Source organism: Stegastes partitus, unplaced genomic scaffold (genome assembly GCF_000690725.1).
Source record: "Stegastes partitus isolate 25-593 unplaced genomic scaffold, Stegastes_partitus-1.0.2 Scaffold77, whole genome shotgun sequence".
In the NCBI taxonomy this organism is placed as follows: Eukaryota; Metazoa; Chordata; class Actinopteri; family Pomacentridae; genus Stegastes; species Stegastes partitus.
This window is the reverse complement of record NW_007577808.1, coordinates 30,370-51,548: the sequence shown is the minus strand read 5'-3', so window position 1 is coordinate 51,548 and position 21,179 is coordinate 30,370. Positions and strand designations below refer to the sequence as shown.

The following is a 21,179-nucleotide window of genomic DNA, read 5'->3' as shown; positions in this document are numbered from 1 at the left end:
TCATTTTGGTAGATGTGTGAGGTGTATGGTGCATAGATTCCCTTCAACATTGATTAAACTTAGCAAAAATGTACATATTTAGAAGTTTATTCCATGAAAATAATCTCCTCCCTGCTCTCTCCAATCACACCTCTGCAGCTCGAGAACACCAGCTCACCTACTACTCTGCTCAAACACTGTAGAATAGTCTACACCACATAATCACAAGTTGACATATTGCAGTAATTCAGCCATATATGTTGGAGCAGGAAACCACTTCTGAAGAATGGTAATGATACAGAAAGCCGGAACAGGATTGGTTCCTTCGGTTTGATGTCTGTATTCGTGTTTTTGAGACGGTCATCAATATGCTATAGCTTCAAGGCTGAAATGCTCAGTCGTGGGGTTGGTTGCTTATTTCGTGCATAATGTGTCTACTTGCATATAAAAGTCACCGCATGGACGCGTTACAATTTTTAAAAATATGTTTTCACCAGAGGGGTTTTTTTTTAATGAATAGTCAATCAGAAAGTGTCAGAAATAATAATAATAAAAAGGGTGGAACAGCTTTGACATCTTTTCAATATTACAGCTTCAAATACCTAACTATATGATGAACAACATGTTTTTTGTCCCACTGTTATGACTAGTCTGACTTAATGATGACAAATGTGGGCGTGATGGAGATGATGTGAAGACTGTTTGTAGGTATGAATACTTCTGTTTATTCACCTCACAGCACAATACTTGACACATGGTTCAGTATTACCCCAATATTTTCAGCAAAGTCTTGTCCTTCATTTCCCATTACTGTTTATAAATCATCTATTTTTCATCTTAGGTATGAACATTTCTGAAGGCTTGTGCAGTTAAGGCATGGTTGTGAACCTGTGAGATAACAGTTGAAAGGAGAGAAGTCAAGTGGTCTGACTGTTGTAATGGCACATATACATTACAACAGCACGGACTCACATTACAGGAACGTCTGTAATGAGATGTGCATTACAACAACTTTGAGGTCCATGTTGCTGTAACGCACACCAAAGGCTTGCATTGCAGCAACATGGACCGCCACGAATTTAGCCACGACAAGAAAGGGAACCGATCCGAGCACAAGTGTACCAACACCAGGACTTCACAGCATGCACGAAGCACAGCGGCTCAGTGTTTTGACAAATACCCCCTGATGATAGTTTTGTGAAATTCTACAGGGAAATAGAGGTGCCTGTTGACTGCTAGAGAGAGATCAGGTCACGCAGTGCGATAATGAATCACGCTAGCACAAAAATAATCCTTCAACGGCAAGTTTGGATGCCGAAACGTCCTTTGCTGACCTTAAGCCTGTTAAACTGTACATTCAAGACAAGTACCACTGAACTGAAACTTCTCTTTTAATGAGCAGCGGTAAGAAAAAAATACAAAAAATAAAAAGCACAGCTCAGTCTGCAGCTCTGCTCAGCAGCCATGGAAACATTTGGTTGAGCTCTATGCTAATAAAGATGGTTTATTAACATCCTGAATGTAAATTCGGTTTTTAAAATTTAGGATTGTCCGGGCTTAAAAAAGATCCTGAGTAGGGACGTGGAAAATATATTTTACTCTTGTTTTTTTATGAATCAGACACTCAAGGAAATCAAGGCAGTTTTTAAAGGTTTTCTCAGAAGTGTGTCAGACAGGATATGATGGTCTGCGTGCAGTCGACACATTGTTAGAGATAATGATAGAGCCTCTTACACAGGATTTCTGTTCTGTTGAGAAGATTATCTCGCTAACTTCTGGAGTGTCTGCATTTGCATACGAATAAGATGCATTTATTTTTAACTACTATTTCTTCTACCTGCTTCAAGACATGAGTCGAGATATTTTTCTTTTCAAAAGTTTCAACACACAGAGCTACTAACGGTGCCGACACCAGCAGCTGCCGTGCAAAGATGCTACCTGAAGTTTATTTGTCAGACATGACTAAGTGCACGTAGGGCCGGATGATTCATCGCCCTGGTGTATTGAGAGTCAGCTGTAATTTCACTCTGCTGCGTGCGACATTCATATGAAGTGTCTGTTTGCGATTACTAAATCATTAAGTTGATGCATGGTCCTCTTACTCTAAGTCGGTGTCGGCTGACGCAGGAAGCAATTACTCTTAACTCTCACATTTGTGGTTAATTAAGGATCTTCCACCTCCTTTGGATAAGCGGGTTGTCATTGCCACAGGAGTGTCAGTGCATTAGGAGACCACAGTTTTGGCTTCACTGCAGTTTTTTTTTTTTTCTGTTTGTTTCTGCTTCTTACAAGCAGCACCAAAATAATATGATCCTTTGATTTGGATCAATAACATTTAAATGGCTGCTGCTGCTGCTGCTGCTGGAGTTAACGCAGACTAATGGTTTAATTGCTCTCGAAATCAGAATGAGACTTCTAAAATGTCATCTTTAAAGTATTTTTTTTGCCACGATGAAACAGTTCTCGCTCTTGAACTGGTTTTAATGAGCTCAGTACGTTCAGGCTGTGGAGGGTTCCTGTTTCTTAATGCAGTAATTGGCACAATGAGACTGTAGCTCAGGCTCTTCAAACATCATCTTTCTCTTTAGTTTGTCTTTTAGATGGTCTGACCTTCATACATCTCCAGCAAGTTAAAAATAAACAGGGAAACTTGGAGTTGAATTTCTCCTCAACTGAGATTTCAAAAGACTATCATGTGATATTTGGAGCAGCGTTTGTTTTACTCCAGATTGCAGGACTTTTTTAGGTAGCAAAAAAAATGGATCCTTCTCATGAAGATAATATAATATTGACTGCAGTTATCTTCTGTTCATTTCAAAATTTAAGTGCAGTATTATGTTTTGTTATTTGTCCAATGTAAGTACATTGATCAGCCACAACATTAAAACCGCTTCCAGGTGACGTGAATAACTTTGATCATGTCATTTAAATGCAGTGTTTTACTTGGAAACCTTGGCATTCATGTGGATGTTGCTTGGATATGCACCACCCACCTAAATGTTGTTGCAGGCCAGGCAAAGGTACTCTCCAACAGCAGCGACCTCCCCCCAATAAGATGGTCCACAAGCTTCTTAGTAACGGCTCAAGCCCAAGACTTAACCTGTCCTCCAACCTTTCCGGGATCCCAATCTGATCAAGAATCTGTGGGATGCGCTAAAAAAAGTCTGATCCATGGAGACTCCATCCTGTAACCTTCAGTACCCGAAGGATCTGCTTCCAAGGTCCCGGTGCCAGACACCATAGAACAAATTTGGAGGTCCCTCTTCCAGATGTTGTGGCTGATCGATGTAAATGCTTTGCTATATATATATATATGTCACGCATAATTATGTATTAATACTTACATTTAGTAGCTAACAATGTGAAATCAAATACAGTAGCTTGAGAACATATTAAGCTATGAAAGATTACATTTTAGTCCGATTAACAAGCCATTTAATATCACAAGTGACTCTGGTAATTGCAGTTAAATCCATAATTAATACTGGAGATATTAAATCAAATTAAACATTTATATCACACTATTCATGCATAAAATCTGGCTTAAGTCGCTTCACATTCAGAGTGATGATTGAAAGCCAAAGCATGTTTAAATAACTTCAAAATGCATCTAAGAAGATGCGTCATATCGCACAAAGCCAGCTGTTTTCACCGGTGAGATCTGGCCCTCTTATCACGGTTGAACATAACTGTAGCGAAGAAATGAAAATGAAGGTCAAGTATGAAATTAATTGTTGTTTCATGCTTCATTGCCCTCAAGAACATGCCCCGGGACATTTAGACGGCGTTATTTATTTACAGCCCAACAATTTTTCTTGGTCAGCACTTCTTTCACCTCACTTCCAGCCTGTAGCAGCCCTCCCCCCCGTTACCTGTTTCTGCTGTTATCAGATGTTTCTACAGAATCACTGCAACAAAGATATTACAGTAGACAGGCTCCATATGATACAGCAGCAGGGTTTTTAATCAAGGGAATAACTCAGGACTGTACAGTACAGTAGCTGATTTGCACAGCTGTTTGCATTTTACTCGCGCTGTCACCCCCATGGAAGAAAGAATTGCTGTTGCATCATGAAACATTTACAGCCTTTGCTTTTCTAGATATAACACCACTACACAGAGAATAAGTAAATAAGGAAATTAAGATAGTTTGGACGTTCATTTTGTTATGATGAGTATTTAGAAAAGAGATGGGTTTTAGAAATGGCAATGAAAAGTGTACTGTTTAGTGGTAAACCATCTGTGATTTATTGTAAAGCTGCACAATATATTGTTTCAGCATCAACACTGTGATGTGCACATGCGCAGTATTCACACAGCAGCGGTGCAATGGGAAGTAAGTCACATTAACTCCAACACATCATGTTTCATCATCTTACAACTTTTTCCCTGCATGATACAAAAAGAAAACTTTTCTTATTTAGCACGAGTGATAAACAAGAGCAGTCTGTCTGACAGAATATAATTTGGTAAATAAATGAGTAACAGTAGAAAAGCACTGAAGATGATGATTTGGCTACAAATAGACCCTTCAGTTGTATTTGAATATTTCAGCGACAGAAAGGATGATTTTCACCACAAACAGTGTCTCGCAGTTTTTTGCCGCTACACAAGACAACAAAATACATTTGTTTGACCATTTAAATCAGTGCTGGAAAGCCAGATCTGAATGCCAGTTAAAGCAAAAATGATTCTGGATGCCTTTGCCACCATAACAGCATATGAAAAGGTTACAAATGACTAAATAATAAATGGAGTAAATGATTCTTTCCAAACAGGATTTTTCAAGTTTTCCAAATTCTTGGATTTAAGAAACAAAAACACCAAAATATTTTTCAAGTATTGTGCAGCCCTAATTTAGCAACAGAGTATGCATGACTACCTCTACGAAGCATTACGATGTGATTCTGTTGTAAATATCTTGTATGTTGATTAATTGGCTGGTTCTACCGAGAGTAGATGTAACATGTATTTTCACAGAAATCCACAGTGAACAGAAGGGGCAGAAAACTGGTTCAGGTGACCAAGGTGACCTTGATTTACAGTTCAGTGTGATATGTGCACTGGCAGTAGCACAAAAATGACAACCTTCACCCACTTTGAGAAGGCAGGAGTGAGGATTGTTATTGCAGCCCAGGCGCTGCTCCAGTATGAATTCTGCTGTTATTGGTACAGTGACACTGACAGAGAGGTCAGATTTTAAGATTTCTATCAAGAGCTGATAATCAGCGCTATAAAAAGATTTGGGCAGAGGGTAACACCACAAGGATTTATCAGTCAGTAGGAGAGGAAATAGGCATTTTATTGAAGGATGGTTTCTTTAAACTTCACACCTTTGGTCAAGTGGCACTACTCTGAGTTTATCTGTAATCTTTTCATCCCTCGTGTCTCATTATACATTTTTGAACCCACATAGCCCTTACTTAATACCATCTCTGCTGCTTCCTGAAATTGTTGACTTTTGCCGTCAAGCTACCAAAGCAGCAGGCAGCGGCGGGGAGGGGGGTAACAGAGAGGAAGCAATGCATTCCGGTCTTAGTTATGTAGATGACTGCTGGCTGCTGAGTCCTATCTCCTCTCTGCTTCACTCACTCACTCGCTCGCTCCCTCCCTCCTTCCTCCCTCCCTCTCCAGTCTGCACTGCACTGAGAGAAGCATGTGGAGGAGAATTGTAAATGTGCCGAGCTTTGTGAATGTGTGTATGCACAGGGCGTGCGTGCTTCTTGAAGACAGGGAAGCAATGCAGGAGAGGAGATAGGAATTACAAGAGGGGGCGCCTGCATCGCTCCCCACATCCTTGTATGTGTGCACTGTGCGTGTGTGAGTATGCACGCATGTGTGTGCACGCTGCAATGCTGAACAGGGAAAGTCGCTGCCTCTGCCCCCCCCTCGCTGGGATTATGTAGCGGCCCAGGGCAGCGTTGCGTCTCAGGGAGCGTGGAGTGGGATCAGGCCTGCAGAGAGTGGGATGAAGGGCCGCAGCTGCTGGGAGTCGGGGACGGTCCGCTCCCTCTGCAACTCGGGCTGCCTGAGTAAACTCAACCAGGGTCAGTACAGTTACGGCTAAAGCTGCAGCACAGGAGCTGTCACTCCTCTCCATCTGTCCAACGACAAAAGCTTCCTACCATCCTACCATCTCCTCCTTATCGCACGTCTGAGAGGTAGCTGTCATCCCTCCATCCGTCTTCCTCTCGCTCTGGCATCTATCATCTGTCACCTTGGTTGCTTACATTTCTGCAGCTTCTTCAACAACGCAGCGCCTCACGCTGTAAAAAAAAAAGAGCAGTCTGTCCTCTCCCTCGCACTCTTCGCTGCATGCAGCCTCCTTCCCTCTTTCCCCTCTTTCTCCCGTGCTGCTCTCGCTCGGACTCATTTCCTCTCTCTTCTTTACGCCTGCTCCACCTTACATTTGCATATGGATGAGTCGGAGCCTGCCAGGCCTACGTGTTGTGTTGGCAATGTGTATCTGTGCGCGCATATTATGAGGGTAGAGTTCATTGCACCATCAGAAACTGTAGAATGGGATGTGCTGTGTATCCCAGGGTCCTAGAACCTGTTTGTTAATATACTGTAGTGGGGTCGGGAGGACAGGAGCTAATTATAACAGATAATAGAATTTTTTGCACTGTACACTTACAAGAAATATTACTCTGTATAGCCTAGTAACCAAATAGTAAGGAATTTTGCACAGAACAAATCAATATTCTATTACTGCTCATGACAGGTTAATGTCCTCCTGTAAGCTGTAGTTCATGTTGTCTGTATATGATTATGTTGTTACCTTTGGTGCAACAATGATAAATATGTTAGCTGTGATGTTTTCCCCTCACTGTCTCTGCCCATTCTACTGTGTCTTTCCACTTCTCTCACTTCATCTATTGTTTTCTTGCCCGTGGCTGAGTTGGACAATGTGGAGTTGAACAGCTGTGCTCTTAAGCCCTGGGCTCTCCGTCTCCTCACTTTGCCTGTTTGTTCACTGAAATGAGGTTGGCATAGGTAGTGCAGCCCATGCTGTTTTAGGACTTACTGTGGTCTGTCATAGTAGGCTTCTGCACATTGTCCTCAGTGTTGGGATGCGATGAAATTACTAAAAGATCACGAGTCAGAACCAGATGCCAAGTCTTTGAGTCCAAAAAGAATCCTCCAGAGACGTACTAATACTATTCACTGTTCTCTTGTGGTGTCAGGACATAATGTGATGAAGCAGCCCTCATGAGAACCTCCTGTATATTTATGTTACAATATTCTGATATGAAAGTGCTTCTATCTTGTTTTCTACTGGTATTGCCCAATTTTTTAGACACAGTTAGCTCGACATTTTAATGTTTGTTATAGAAAATGCAGCTGACATACTGCAGATGTGAATTTAATATGTTTTGATACAAAAAGCGAGTTTCATATTTATGCAAAAACAACAACAACAAAAAAAAGCTCAAGTCAGCTGGTTTGGATTGTGTGGAAGTGTTTGGATGTGATATGTGATTAAATGTGAGTAGTAAAATACAGAATCATGCAGCTACTTCTGATTTATCAAATTAGCTCGTAGATAAAAAAAAAATGTTGTACAACTTTAAAACAAAGGACTTTTATTTGACGCATCATTTGGGAAAGCAACCACAGGGCTAAAAAAAAACAACTACAAAATCACAACGACTCTGGTGTTGTCATTAATTTGTGATTTCTACACAGCTTTATCTACATCAACTTCTTAACTGTGTCGATGAGCACACAGATACACAGATAACGACAAAAACTACTGTTAAGTTGAAGCTTTAAACCTCTCAGTAAACTGGAGAGCTCACTGTTCACACCAGGACACCACTGCAAAACACAACAAAGCAACCTATATAATAAGATGCATTACAGTGTCCTTGCCATGATAGAAAACTCTGAAAGGCGTGTTATTGTCACTGTCATGAAGGCTGTGCTCTAGTTTGAGGCAGCAATTGGGATTTGTGAACAAAGAAAGCAGCGTAAGAAACAGTCCATTCATTCCTCAGTGTAAGGATGAATTTTTAACGCAAACAAACCTGACAAGCCTCTGAAACTTCTAATTTAAATGGTCATGTATACGCTGTATTCTTGTAAAATAAATGATCAGAGCACAAATAAAGCAGCCGCAGAGAATGCCTCTTGTACTGTATTACTTCCCAGAAAGTGCCTGCAGTTTTGCCCTTGTGCAATAATTCACAGTCCTCATTTTTCTCCTGGCATTTTTGCCTGTATTCCGATAGTGCAGTGTAGACAGACAGGAAATGTGGGGAGAGAGGGAGCAGGGGAAGGACATGCAGTAAAGATCTAGATGGCTGGGAATCAAACCCTGCTGACAGCGTTTGTACTCCTGTGGTATGCTCCCTAACCTCCCGGCTGGTTTTTATCTGTTTTAAATGATCATATATTGAACCATATCCTTAACCATGGGTCTTCGGAAATTATCTGACAATGAAATGTTTTTTTTACTTAGTGGAAATTTGTGGTGCTGCTGTGATGAAGAGAATTACTGTAAGTGGATTGTTGACATGGAAAAGCTCTTTTGCAGCTGCACAGCCATGTGAGATTCCACATCAGTTTGATAATCAGTTGTTATTAAACCATGTGTGTCTCTCTGAGATTGTTCCTGTTGAAGAAGAGAGAAAGAAAACTGTGCCAGTTTTCACACAGCAGACAGTTTACTTTTATCCCTCCCGAGATGCACATAGCCTCTGGATGACAACATCCTCTGTGTTCTTGGGTTACGCTGACTTTTTAATAAATCTTTCTAGATTATCAGATTGTACAATCAATGGCAGTAACAGTGAGTTCTTCATCGCTATGAACGCTCAAACCAGGGGATGAAAATGCTCATTTAACTGTTAAAATGAGCATGCAGAGTTTTGTGGTGTGTCGTTGCAGTGTTTAGTATGAGATGGGATAACCAGTGAATTAAAGCAACACTATGCAACTTTTGCTGAACAGCGGCAACAGCGGCCACAGGTGGGAATTACACGATTCTGTGTTCTAAGCAAAGACTGTATAAAAGATGGACGTAGCTACCGTGACGTCACCCGTTGGTTTCTGCACTGAGAAAATGAAGCCAGGGTTTTGCTACTTCCTGGTTGACATCTTGGATTTTTGGGCCAGTGACGCAAAAATCGTCGGAGGGGGGCGGAGCCATAGGAGCAGCGATTGGTCAGACGGATTGAGAGGCGGGCCCTCTCTGTCCGCCCACATTTACCGCCTTCTGCTGGCTTCGTCTGTATCGTCGCTGCCGACTGTCAATCAAGCCAGCCACGCCCCTTGCCCTGCAAAATTTTGACGATTTTTAAAAAAATCGGTATTGATTTATTTTCAGATTGGCCACCTGATCTCTGGATTTGATTATAAAAACTAATAAGAAAAAAATCCTGAGCTGTAGGAATGCGGTATTTCGTGATCTGTGATAACTTCTTTTCCAGTTCAAATCTATGGGAGCCAGGGCTTTTTGGAGCCAGCAGCTCGTGGATGTAGGTTTTTGACACTTCCGGGTTGGCTTCATTTTTCAGGGCCGGTTGCTACGTCCATGTTTTATACAGTCTATGGTTCTAAGCTTGAGTGCCAAACATCAATTCTTATACAAAAACAAAAAAAAATCATCATTTTTGTACAAACCAGCAATTTTACTTTCCACAGTGATAGGCAACTTAGCCTTACATGTTATTCAGTGATTAAAACTCAAGAGTTTACACATCAATGGCGAAAAAGTAATTCAAAACTACCAGCTCAGCACAGTTTACCAATAAATAATAGAAGCCAGTGTTATTGTTATATTACCAGTTGAGTGAAGCCGATGCTGTCTTATTCCACTGAAATGTCCAGCTAGTGGCTCAGCCTTTGAAATAACCTGCCTTGACTGCTAACAAGCAAGTGCAACAACACAAAACAAGCTGGCTAATATGGCTTAACTAGTCCAACAGCAAAAAGGCCAGCTCACCATCTGTCTAGCTGGCTTTTTTTTTCTTTTTTGCTAAGTGAAGAAACAGGAGTTTTACTCTCGCCTGACTTCTCTCCTAGTCGCTCTTCCTTTTGCCCTTTTCAGCTTCCTTTGTTGTTCGGTCTGTTCGGCTCTATCGTGATGCCCATACTGAAAACCATCTTCTTCTTTTTTCCGTTTTGTGGCAGGTAGCAACCAGAGTGAAGGTGATCTGTACTGAAAACATGTGCATGATGTAGTGCTGTAATAGGGTCACATAACAGGGTCGTACCCACTCACACAAATTATGTAGCGCAAGAACAGCCATTTGAGGTGTGCTGAGGGAGTGAAAGAGAAGCCATTCCCCATGTTAAGAGTTAGTGCACCGTCAAAATGATTTCTAAGCTGTTATTTTAAGATAAAATACCTGCATAATGCTGTGTTAAATATTTGACAAATTGAGGCGTTTTATCACAATAGTGCAGAATACAAAATACAAATATAGTTTTGTGTTAAAGCAATACTGATATTTGATTTACAACACCGCCCATGTTGACTTTTACAGTTGAAGATATTACAGGGAGAGGTACTTTAGGATAAAGAGCATGATAGCATCTTATCTAATGGTTAATATCCCCCTAACAGCTACAACAAGTACTTAGATTAATATGTTTGAAGGAATATGCTGTCAGAAGCTAGTATTTAAAAAGGAATCAGTACATAAAAGACAAGGAAACAGTCAACATTGTGTAAGTCAAGTTGTAGTCTTTAGGATTTCTGTGCTGGTTGATTGGGTGACGCTTTGGTTGTCTTGGTGTATTGCCAGTGATTTAATATGGCATTATTCAAGATACAGTCGTGACTCGATAATCTGACCCTTAACAATCTGAAAACCTCGGATAACGGTGTATTATCTGATTTAACAATCCGACAGATTGGCTACGTTCAGACTGCAGGACTTCATGCTCAATTCAGATTTTTTGGTGAAATCCGATTAATCCAATTAAATGCGACTTGTATGTGATCTCCTGTGTGAGCTTCATATGACCCAAAAGTGTCCCACATGCGTAGAAGAGGAAACAACGAGCGTGCTCAGTGTTTACGAAAGTAAACATGGATGGTGGCGCCGCCGCTGCCACCGCCGATGATGGAAACAGAAATGTGACCGCTGTCCTAAACTGGCATCAGCAGCCAAGTACTGCCTGTGCGTTCCGGCCACTTCCACCCCGTCGGAGTGCTCTGCCGGGGTGGAAGTGTCATCCACCCGACTGCACAGAATATTTGGATATTCATCATTAATTGGGCCTGAATATCCAGAGACCAGAAAGTGCTATTTGGACCAGCCCTACCGGTTATTATAACAACTATGAATAATAATCAACAACAAATCACCCTTCAAACATCAAGCCCTCCTTGTATCTCGACCTCCATCTTGACAACCGACAGCCTTGCTATCCGACATAAAAGAAGGTTTTACATTTAGTGTCAGATTATCAAGTCACGACTGTATTTGGAGGTTAAATTAACAAAACGGTAACACTGGATTGATTGTGTGCAAGACATGTTTATCGTACATGTATTTGAAGACAGTTGGAAACCAGCACGAGAATGGTGCACTCCAGCACTAGCAGCACTATATAGTGAGTTAATTAAACACACTCAACAGAAAAACACTGAATTTATATGAAAAAGGGTTGGATTTGATGAAAATGTGAAAGATTACAGCTTGAATAATAAATCATACTGCATCTGTAAGACGTGTTGCTGTATGCTGTTTACAGTGTGCATGTGTTCGTTAATGAGCGTCTAATTTAAAGTTGCCGTACGCAAGCAAATTACTTAAGACTGGGGACTATGTGCTGTGTTGGGGAAATACACCTGATACACTGTACTTCTGTTAATGAGACCAGTCTGTCAGAAGCATTTATTTTTTATATACCAGACCTGCTTTAAATGAGCCACAGTAGCGGTAAACACACGTTTCTCCTCTTCTTACAGCCTGAACAGCTGTTTGCATGCATGCTACTAAACAACTTGTGTATGTGAGCATGTATGCAGTTAATGGATGCTCATCACAGTTGTATGCATGGGTTTTAAGTGGGCTCATTACAATTTTGTAAATGTAGTGCACATCAGACAATGAAGAGATCACTGCAGATGGTTTCAAATAGTAAACACACACTTGTGATTCTCTGTACAGCAGCAAACTTTTTCATTACCGCAGTAATATCCTGAAACCCCGCCACAGTCACCAGACTTGTGTAGATGAACTCAGTTAGTATTCGGAGGTTGTAGGATAATTAATGACCTCAACCTTCAGACGGTAGTTATGCAGTAAGCCAAAGCCATTTCACTCTCACAGGTTTGATGCACCAGATGGGAATTTTTAAATTTACTCTGCATACCGGAATATAAATCTGCAGTTTAGCAGTCCGCAGGCTGATTGTGTTCCTTTTTGTCCATTCTAGCACATTGTAAAACATTACTGAATTAAAACTCAATGTTTAGCTGCTGCAGTTTGCTGTTAATCTTTTCTTTTGTTGTTTGCTGGTGTCTGAGTGTTCGATTGGATACACTGCCAGAGCCGGACTGCAGAGCTTCGGGGACAGTGATGGGTTGCACTGCACAGTTTCTCATTTGCTTGTGGAGAGCTGAGCGCTGTGTTACTGGGTTTAACCTGCTGTCTCCACGGTTTGTCTGCTTGTGATGCGTCTCAGGGGAGGTATGGAGCCAGTTAGCAATTACTGGCCAGGATTACAGTCCCATCCCCTGGGACGCATCCTCGCTCTTCATCTAGCTTGTTTTCTCTTCTTTTTCTGATATACTTCTCATTTCTTCCTTTTCTCATTCACACTCCATCAGAATAGTCACCTGCAAAACAGTCATCGCCACATCTCTTTGCTGTTAACTCTCTCTATGCTGGAAACACTGTGGTCTGTAGACTGCATGTGCATTAAGGCTGGCTAGTTGAAATCAATATCATGATAAGCATCAGGGTTTATTTCTATACTGATAAAAAAAAAAAAAAAGAGTATCACAATTGGGGTTACACTCATCAGCCACATCATTACAACCAATGACCGGTGAAGTGTACAACATTGATCATCTTTTCCTCCAATGCAGTGTTCTGCTGGGAAACCTTCCTGGTATTCATGTGGATGTCACTCTAACTGCTCTAAACAGAGTTCCAAACGAAACACACACCCAACGGCAGCAGAGTTCCTCAGCACAACAATGCTCCCCACCCCACTGCAAAACCTGCACAGGAACAACTTGGAGAACACAACAAATAGCCCACTGCATTGATCCAGCCTCCAAACTCCCCACATCCCAATCTGATCGAGCATTCATTGGATGCATTGGAGCAATTCCCGTTCACAGGGGCCCCACCCACAACCACAGGGCCCACTGCCAGCTGCTTATGGTCCGACAGGTCAGGGCTGTTTTGGTAGCATGGTTACACAATACAGATGGCTTTAATTTAGCATTGATCAATATGGTTTCTTTAGGGCCGATACTGGTGCTAATTTTTAATAATCAGAGACACAGACAACCAGTGTTTGAAACTGGTATGCATTTGATGCAAAAATGAATGAAATGAAAAAATTTAGCACAAACGTTTTTTGAGATTTACTTTTTTTGAGTTAAGAGAGAAACTTTTAGTATTTCCTCTGTCAGTGTTGATTAATTGGTTGGTGTGTAACCAATCAGGTAATTGAAATCACATTGACTGCATTAGAGCCCATAAAGTGCATAAAGTAGCACCATTTAATTTTTTTTATTTTTACTTTTTTTTTTTTAAATTATTGGGAATCAGTTTAGGAAATATCTGATTCTGATCATCAGAAAAAGGCTGAATATTGGACCTAATATTCAACTAGACTGACAATCAGGCAGTCCCCAGTTTGATTGCTGGGACTGATTGGTGTATGTATGCAAAAACAAAAATCTGTGCCCTCAAATTAATTTTAAAACTGATAAAGAATAGTATTTATTTATTTGGGCTAATCTTTTTACTGCATTCCTGTTTGGTTAAAGCCAAAGAATGCCAATCAAACTGATTTTCTTAGCTAACACCACATTATACTGTACATTACGTATTGTCTTGGATCATAAAACTATCTGCTGTTGTGAAACACTTTACAGCCCCCTTATTAGAATCCCAAACTTGCAAAAAAAATCTATCCAGGGACTTCAAAAAAATGATTTCAAAGGTGTGTTCTTTGCAAATACTCTGCTGACCTGCAGAAGTCCAGACCGAATCAGTCAAATTTTCAAGGATGAGAAACTTCTCTACCAATCACTGTGCGTGGTTTATACATCTACATGCTTTCTTCCTACATGCTTTCTTAATGTAAATATGGCTGTTTTTTCTCACACCTTTATGTAACCACAGTTTAAATTCATCGCGTGGGAGGTGAAAAAGATTTAGTCATGAAATATAACTCTAAGAATAAATACATATACTGCTGAACTATTTTCAGGGGAAAAAAAGACAATTTGGACAAAAAAAAAATGTTGAGCCAAAATCAAATGTGACTACGTTGAGGTAAAGTAAAACTGCCTCATGGCCACGCTGCAGGCTTTTTCATTCACTCCAGTCTGCAGCTCTCTGGTGATTGTGACGAGTAAATATATGTAAAGCTGTAACAAATAGTAGAAATAACAATAAGCTCTACACTGCAAAAAAAAACCTGATATATATATTCTTGATTTTCTGAAACTATTGTCCCCTCTAATTAGGGCGAGCAGTATGTTTAAATCCTGAGGGGTAGTACATTTCTCCCATGTTCTCGACGTGCTCGTCTTTCTGCCACGGGGTGATGTCTTGTCAGCCGGAGGCCTGGCTCCACTGATCTGACAGCCCGTCCTTAGGGACAGGCAGAGAGACGAGCCCTGACAGTGAGATAGCAGACTACAGCTCGCCCAATTACGTACTCCCACCGCCTGTTCTCAGGCTTTCTCCCTTTTCGACTCGCTCAACACTTTTGTGCTCAACGCTGAGATGGACAGTCAGGATGGAGTGAAGGACAAGAGAGGTTGTGCACATGTTGAGGAGCAAGAAGGACGTGTGCTTGTGTGCTGAGATGTTGTGATTTGATGAGTTGTGACCTCTTGTGTCTCAGCTTGCCTGAAACATTTCTGTAAATTTCATTATCTGAGACGGGGGATGCAGGAGTAGCTGCTAGAAACTGGAAATGGACTTGCATTTATGTTGATGCAGGGTGTTCTTCGAGGTGGGAGACTGTGGGGGAGGGACGGGAGGTATTCCGCCCTTGAGGCATGACTGGGGTGGTAATGGGCTCGTGGCCTTGCCTCATGGCATCGACTCCGCGACGAGAAGCTATCCGTCTACATCTGCTGCTGCGAGGAAAGGGGCTGGAGACGTTAGGGGCCGGCTGAGGCGGGAACACTGAGGCACAGAGAGCATAGATAGGCTATTTATTGACACGTGCTTTGTAAAAACCACTGTTCACCTGTTATTTCAGGTGTGAGCGATTGTCTAGTTGATAAAATACGCGTAGGCATCCTAAACTGTTTGCTTCTGCAGTGTTCAAACTTGTCCGGTGGTGCTTGACATTTTGTCAGTGCGAAATGGATCTGACTCCGTGAACGGACGGGACATTCCTGAAAGGCCATTTCTGACATACTTTGAAGAAAGCTTTGTGTCCTGCTTTCTCCGTGGAGGTGCAGCCTGTTAACAGAGAGGAGCCGATAGCCAAAAACCTGTGTTCTTGCTGCTCACAATTTGTTTCAATGCAGTTTTGGAGAGAGAATGGGTTTTGCAGACGACGCGCTGTAAGCAGAGTCCCTTCTAAACAAATATGCCTCGGTACATGTGACAGTTTATTTTTAAGTGGCATCACTTAGAGCTGCTGAACTCATTGGCAGAATGAGGGTGAATAATATGAGCAAGGCTTCACTGCAGTTCTGGAAACATCTTTGCTTAGCATTTCAGTTCACTCTGAAATGTCTCAACTGTACTTTAACATGTGAAACAATTACCCCCAATCAGTCAATCCACTGGTGTTTAAAATGTGCTCAGTGCTCTCCGTGCTGTCTCTCCTGTCCTGTGCTTCTTCCTGTTTTGTTTTTTTTTCTTCCTCACAGCAGCTCTGAAATGATCCTGATATTATTCAATCACTACTATGTAATTTCACACTTTCAGATGTGGATGTGAGGCAGAGCGTTAGGCTGAGTTTACTGTAGCTGCGTCAGTGGTGTCCTTGCCATTCAGTAACCTTGGTTTTCCGTCAGAACAGAAGATAGTCTCATGTTTTTGTTTAATTTAATTGAGGATGCTACTCTGGGTCAGTCTTTGTTCTTCTGCTCTTTACTTAAGTAGAACTTCTGAGATTTTGAAGAAAATTAAAGCTGAGATAGATTCCGCTGTGCTTTTAACAGCCGTACTGTAGTGTCGCCTCTCAACAAACCTTTCCTTGGTCCATGAAATATCAGCTTTAACATCAGACATTACTGTCTCCAAAGGGGTTTGTGAGTTATAACATTTATTCTGTATAACAATGGCCTAAGTCTGTTTGTAAAAAAGTTCCCTAATTAGTGTTTTTTGTTCATGTGTGATGTACAAACTTTGGTTACCACTGATTGGAAACTAGAGGAGTGAATCTAATCCACTGTGTTTTGGCCTTTGAAAAACGGTGCACTAATTGGCTTGACTTGACAATAACTGTTCAAAATTAAAAGTTGTAATAATTAGCCACGACCAGTAATGTACGTTCAAATTTAAAGTGGCGAACTCAGATTTTAGTTCTGGTAGATTCTGTCAAGATTTCTGGAGGCAGCAAAGGAAATGATTGTTGTTTTAATCAGGATAAAGGGGCAATAGTTTGCCTTTTTACAACCCTCTGTGTGCTGCTGTGATCTATTCTGCACATAACATAAGTCTGCAAACACCAGGTTGATTACCTTGCTGACAAGTTGGAGGTGTTCAGCCCGTCGCCTGCAGCTTGTCATCGAACAGATCTTTATGTAACACGACTCCCTGCAGTATTTCAAACTGATCCGGTGTTGAAAACTGACGAAAATGACTGCTGTCTTGTTTTGTTGATGCATTTTTGATGAACGTTGACAATAAATGCGAAGCTTACTGACAAACACGTCACATTTCCTGTGACCGCTTTGGCATTTCTCGCCAGTAAATGCCGCAGATGTTTGATTTACATGAGCAGTAACTTAGTACAGCATTTTCCCTGAATGTCACCACAGACACCCATACTGCAAATATATAAATATTGCAATACTTCAAGCAGTGGGCCGTGGGCTCAAACGCTAGTGTGTTAACTCATCCGGCAAAAGACATTTATTTAAGTAAAGATTTTTCAAGATTGACACTTTCAGCTGAGATATGCTTTTCTATTTATTCTACAAATTTAGCGTAAGGACAGTCAGCTGTCTTTATTTTTACTGTCTCCACCTATTTATTTACTTTCTGTTCACTGTAAAGAAACCAAATAAACACTGAAATCGATAAGTATATTTATGTGTTCAAACAATAAAATAACACAAAACTTGTCCTTACTCATTCTGTAGAATGTGAGACTCTTTTGTGTGACTAATTTTAAACTGGTGCTCAGATACAAATTTAATAAATCAAATATTGTTTTCCACAGGCTAATTGTTGCCTTGTGGGAGGAAGTTTAAAATTACACCAACTCACCAACTAACTTATCTGTTGAAAGCCGCTCTGCCATAGTCACGCTATATCAATTTAAAGCTTATTTCATTATCCTCCGACTCTCCCTGAACTTGCTCTTTAGCTTTCTCAGCTCACCTCTTTTCACTGCTTTCGTTTGCACTGCTGTCTCTCGACACATTCTCAAGACATTCCTCCGACTCGACGTCGTCAGCGTTTTCATTTTCCTCACCTGCTTTTCTCTGCAGCGATTTTACCGAAATTCAGTGTAATTTGATTCGTCCTCTATTTCTGTCCGGTAATGGGTACATGCTGGTGTCATTTTCTAATCCAGGCTTCCTTTCGGTTTTGTTGCTGCTGTACGGCTGCAGGGCTGACCTTTGGCTGGACTGTTTTTGTCTCTCCTTTCTAATGGCCAGACAGTTCTGTTTCTCTGAAAGCCTGTTCAGCATGTTTACACAGTACCTCAGAGGTTAGAGCTCTGTGACCTGTGTGTGTGCTGCGTCTTACTGGCTGAAGTTTTACCTTTGGGTGAAAATGGATGCCCAGGAATTCAAACATGGTGAGAGATTTTTATATTCTTCCCTTGTTTTGACATCGGTGTATGAGCAACACTGCTGACGCTATACTGTGGACTTTCAAAAAATCCACCGGCTCAAGTTGTGTGGTTGCTAAAGTGAGGGGATACGGCACCTATAAGTAACGACAAATTGCAGAAATGCCAAAGATGTGTTAAGAGACAAGTGAAGAGGCCATGCTGCTGGCTCAGTGAGGGTTTAGTTTGTTGTGCAGCATAATGTGATGTTAATATAACTGTGTTACCATAAGCACTAAACGCACAGAGGCTGATGATACTTTCACAGATGCTTGGACATAAACCAAACTGCTGAGGAAATTTAAAAATATGAGTTTTTGTGGCTTTAAGAAGTCACAGGAACTTGAATATTCAAACGTGGCACTTCATTCAACAGAGGCGGTGACATTTAACTTAAAAAGACAAATGTCAACCTCATGCTGGCACGAGATGAAAAGTCAGGTGATTACCAAAGTCATTAGGATTCATTCTTGCATTGTTTGTTGAGACATTTTTTCTGGTTGAGCCCTATGGGTAGCGTGTCTAAAAATCTGTTATTTGACCGATGAGATTATCAAATTCTTAACTTTGTAATATTTTTATTAGCCACATCTGTCTTTGTTATCATTCTGTTAAGTTAGCTGGTCAATTGAAACTTATTGAAAAGTTTCTATGTGCTAAATTCTTGCAATAGGACTTAAAAACACAAATAAGAATCTGTCTACATTATAATTGAGTGTGCTGCACAAAAACACTGTAATTGGAGCCTGGCTTTTGGATGTCCACAATTAGCTGGATTAGTTGAGTGTGAATATGTCACTGCTTGTTTCCCAGCGCTGCCGGACGCTCCAAAGGTCCCGGTCAAATCTGAACTCAGTACATGATGTAAGCATAAGACTGCCAGGCAATCACCATCCCCCAGGCGGAGATCCATGTTATGCTTGCATGGTGTAAATAGGTTTGACAGAGGTGATAGTCTATTCACTGCGAGGTCACAGCCAGCTGCCATGTTCTCAGGAGAAAGTGTTGCTGTGACGCTGCCTCTCACCAACACTGTGACAGTCTCTCCTATCAGCTACATAACAGACCTTTTCAGTGTGACAAAGCATACTTTGCATGCTGCGATGTAGAAGGCAGCAGAACAGCACTTTCCAGACATTAGAGCATTAGAGGGTCAGCAGGGTGGATTAGAGGGTGGGAAGACTTTCTCTCCTCTCTCAAACTTTTAACCTCGCTGTTACAGGAATATATTTTCCACGTCGAGATAAACAGTGTCCTTGTGCTTGTCCTCTTTTTCCTTCTTTTTTCGTGTGTCGTCCTGCCTCTCCTCCTCCTCCTCCTCCTCCTCCTCCTCCTTCCAGTTCATTGCACCTTGTCATGTGTTTTCTAAGCTTTAGCAGGAGCAGTAATATTATATGTCACTCCTCTTGTGTGGTTGTTATCGCTGTCAACATGCCATAATGTGCCAAGAACAAGGACACTGGCACTGAAATTGGTCCTTTTGATTTATCCCCAACATATGGGCTTGTTTTGATTTGTTAAAATAGAAACATCCAGATGCTTTTGCAATATGTGGGTAATGATTTTGTACGTAAATTCAGATTTAAATATATATGTGTCTTGATTTAAAGAGGTTTTCTGGTGTTTTTTTTCTCCTTCTTAATGGAGCGCCTAGTTATGCAGCATGCCACATAACCACAAAACTTTCTTAATGGCCACAGACCTTTGTTAAATGTCATACCACTACTCTCTCCCCTCGTTTCCTCTTCTCAATCAACTGTCAAATAAGAGCTGAAACATCCTGCTAAATTCCATCATGCAAGAGTTTGTTGTTCTAGAAAGCTCGCTCACACATCCATCCCACTTGTGAAGATGCGTAGTTCTGCTTTCTTTTTGGATTTGTTCCTGTCACGGTGTCACCAGGCAGTTTTTGAACCTGGGTCTTACCCCTGGTGTATTTCTGTCTTTCTGTGTATGTGTGTGTGGGCTTCTGCTCAGCGTGTGTGTGAGTGATATAGAGCTGACACTGCAACACTGTTCTCGTATGTTCTGTTTAACCTTGAGTAACCTCTCTTTAGTGACATCATAGGCAAAAGCAGCTGCTGCGGCAAAGGCTCACGGTACGGACACGCTGTCTGTATTAAAAGGCCTCATGCAGCTTACATTCGATCAGATTCTTGGGATTTCTGTCATCAGATTTAGTACGTCACAGTCTTATAGTTCAACATCTGCAAATCAGAGGAATGGCAGCCCAATTCATACTAATTGCATGATTGGAACAAGTCACTGGTAAATGGTTTGTCTTTTTTTATCATTTAATGAGAAATATGCTTCCAAAATGAGAATTATATAGTAGAACATTGGTTTCTGACATCTTTATCAAGTAACACTACAATGGTCTGTTTTTTTAGTGTTTGTAATAAGTTAGTTGGGTAATAGATAGAGATGCACGATATTAACATTTCTGGCCGAAACCGATATCCGATATTGAGATTTTTGATATCGCCGATAACCGATATTACCGATATTACCGATGTCGATATTCAATTTTTGTTCATATCAAAAAAAATGTGAAAACTATTCAAAAGAAGCCCATTCCAAATTAGACCACATAGTCTTCTTTATTACATAACAAAAGTTAAACATATTTTTACATATTTAACATTCAAGTCCAGGAGCATTTAAGTAAAAACGTCTGTGAAATAGCAGCAATATCAAATGTAGAGACGAAGGCGCTGATGTTAGACAGTCATCGGTGTTTTACATCGGCTAAATTTGTTCATCGGATCGATACCAATACATGGGAAAAAACACGAATATTGGCCGATACCGATGTGGTCACCGATATATCGTGCATCTCTAGTAATAGAGCAGAGATCACTGGAGGAATTACATAATTGTTGCAAATTAAGTTCAAGCATCTCTAATGGAAAGAATTGTTTTTTTTACAATGGAGGGTGTTCTCTTATTTTGTATATCAGCTATATGCAGGTAAATGTGTCTTTTTTTAATGCATATCAGCTATATGCAGGTAAATGTGTCTT

At 40.9% G+C, this 21,179-nt stretch overlaps 1 protein-coding gene across 2 annotated transcripts in view; it reads left to right on the top strand.

The window, feature by feature from the left end:
• osbp2b (oxysterol binding protein 2b) overlaps positions 1-21,179 on the top strand; it is a 53,702-nt gene that overhangs the window by 13,595 nt on the left and 18,928 nt on the right. The window contains exon 1 of one of the 2 annotated variants that reach the window (XM_008276548.1): positions 18,045-18,123. The exons of the other annotated variant lie outside the window; for it this stretch is intronic. Within the exon in view, the coding sequence (XP_008274770.1) occupies positions 18,099-18,123 (25 nt within the window). The 5' untranslated portion in view covers positions 18,045-18,098. Of the gene's footprint in view, positions 1-18,044; positions 18,124-21,179 lie in introns of those variants that run through there. 2 annotated transcript variants of the gene reach the window in all.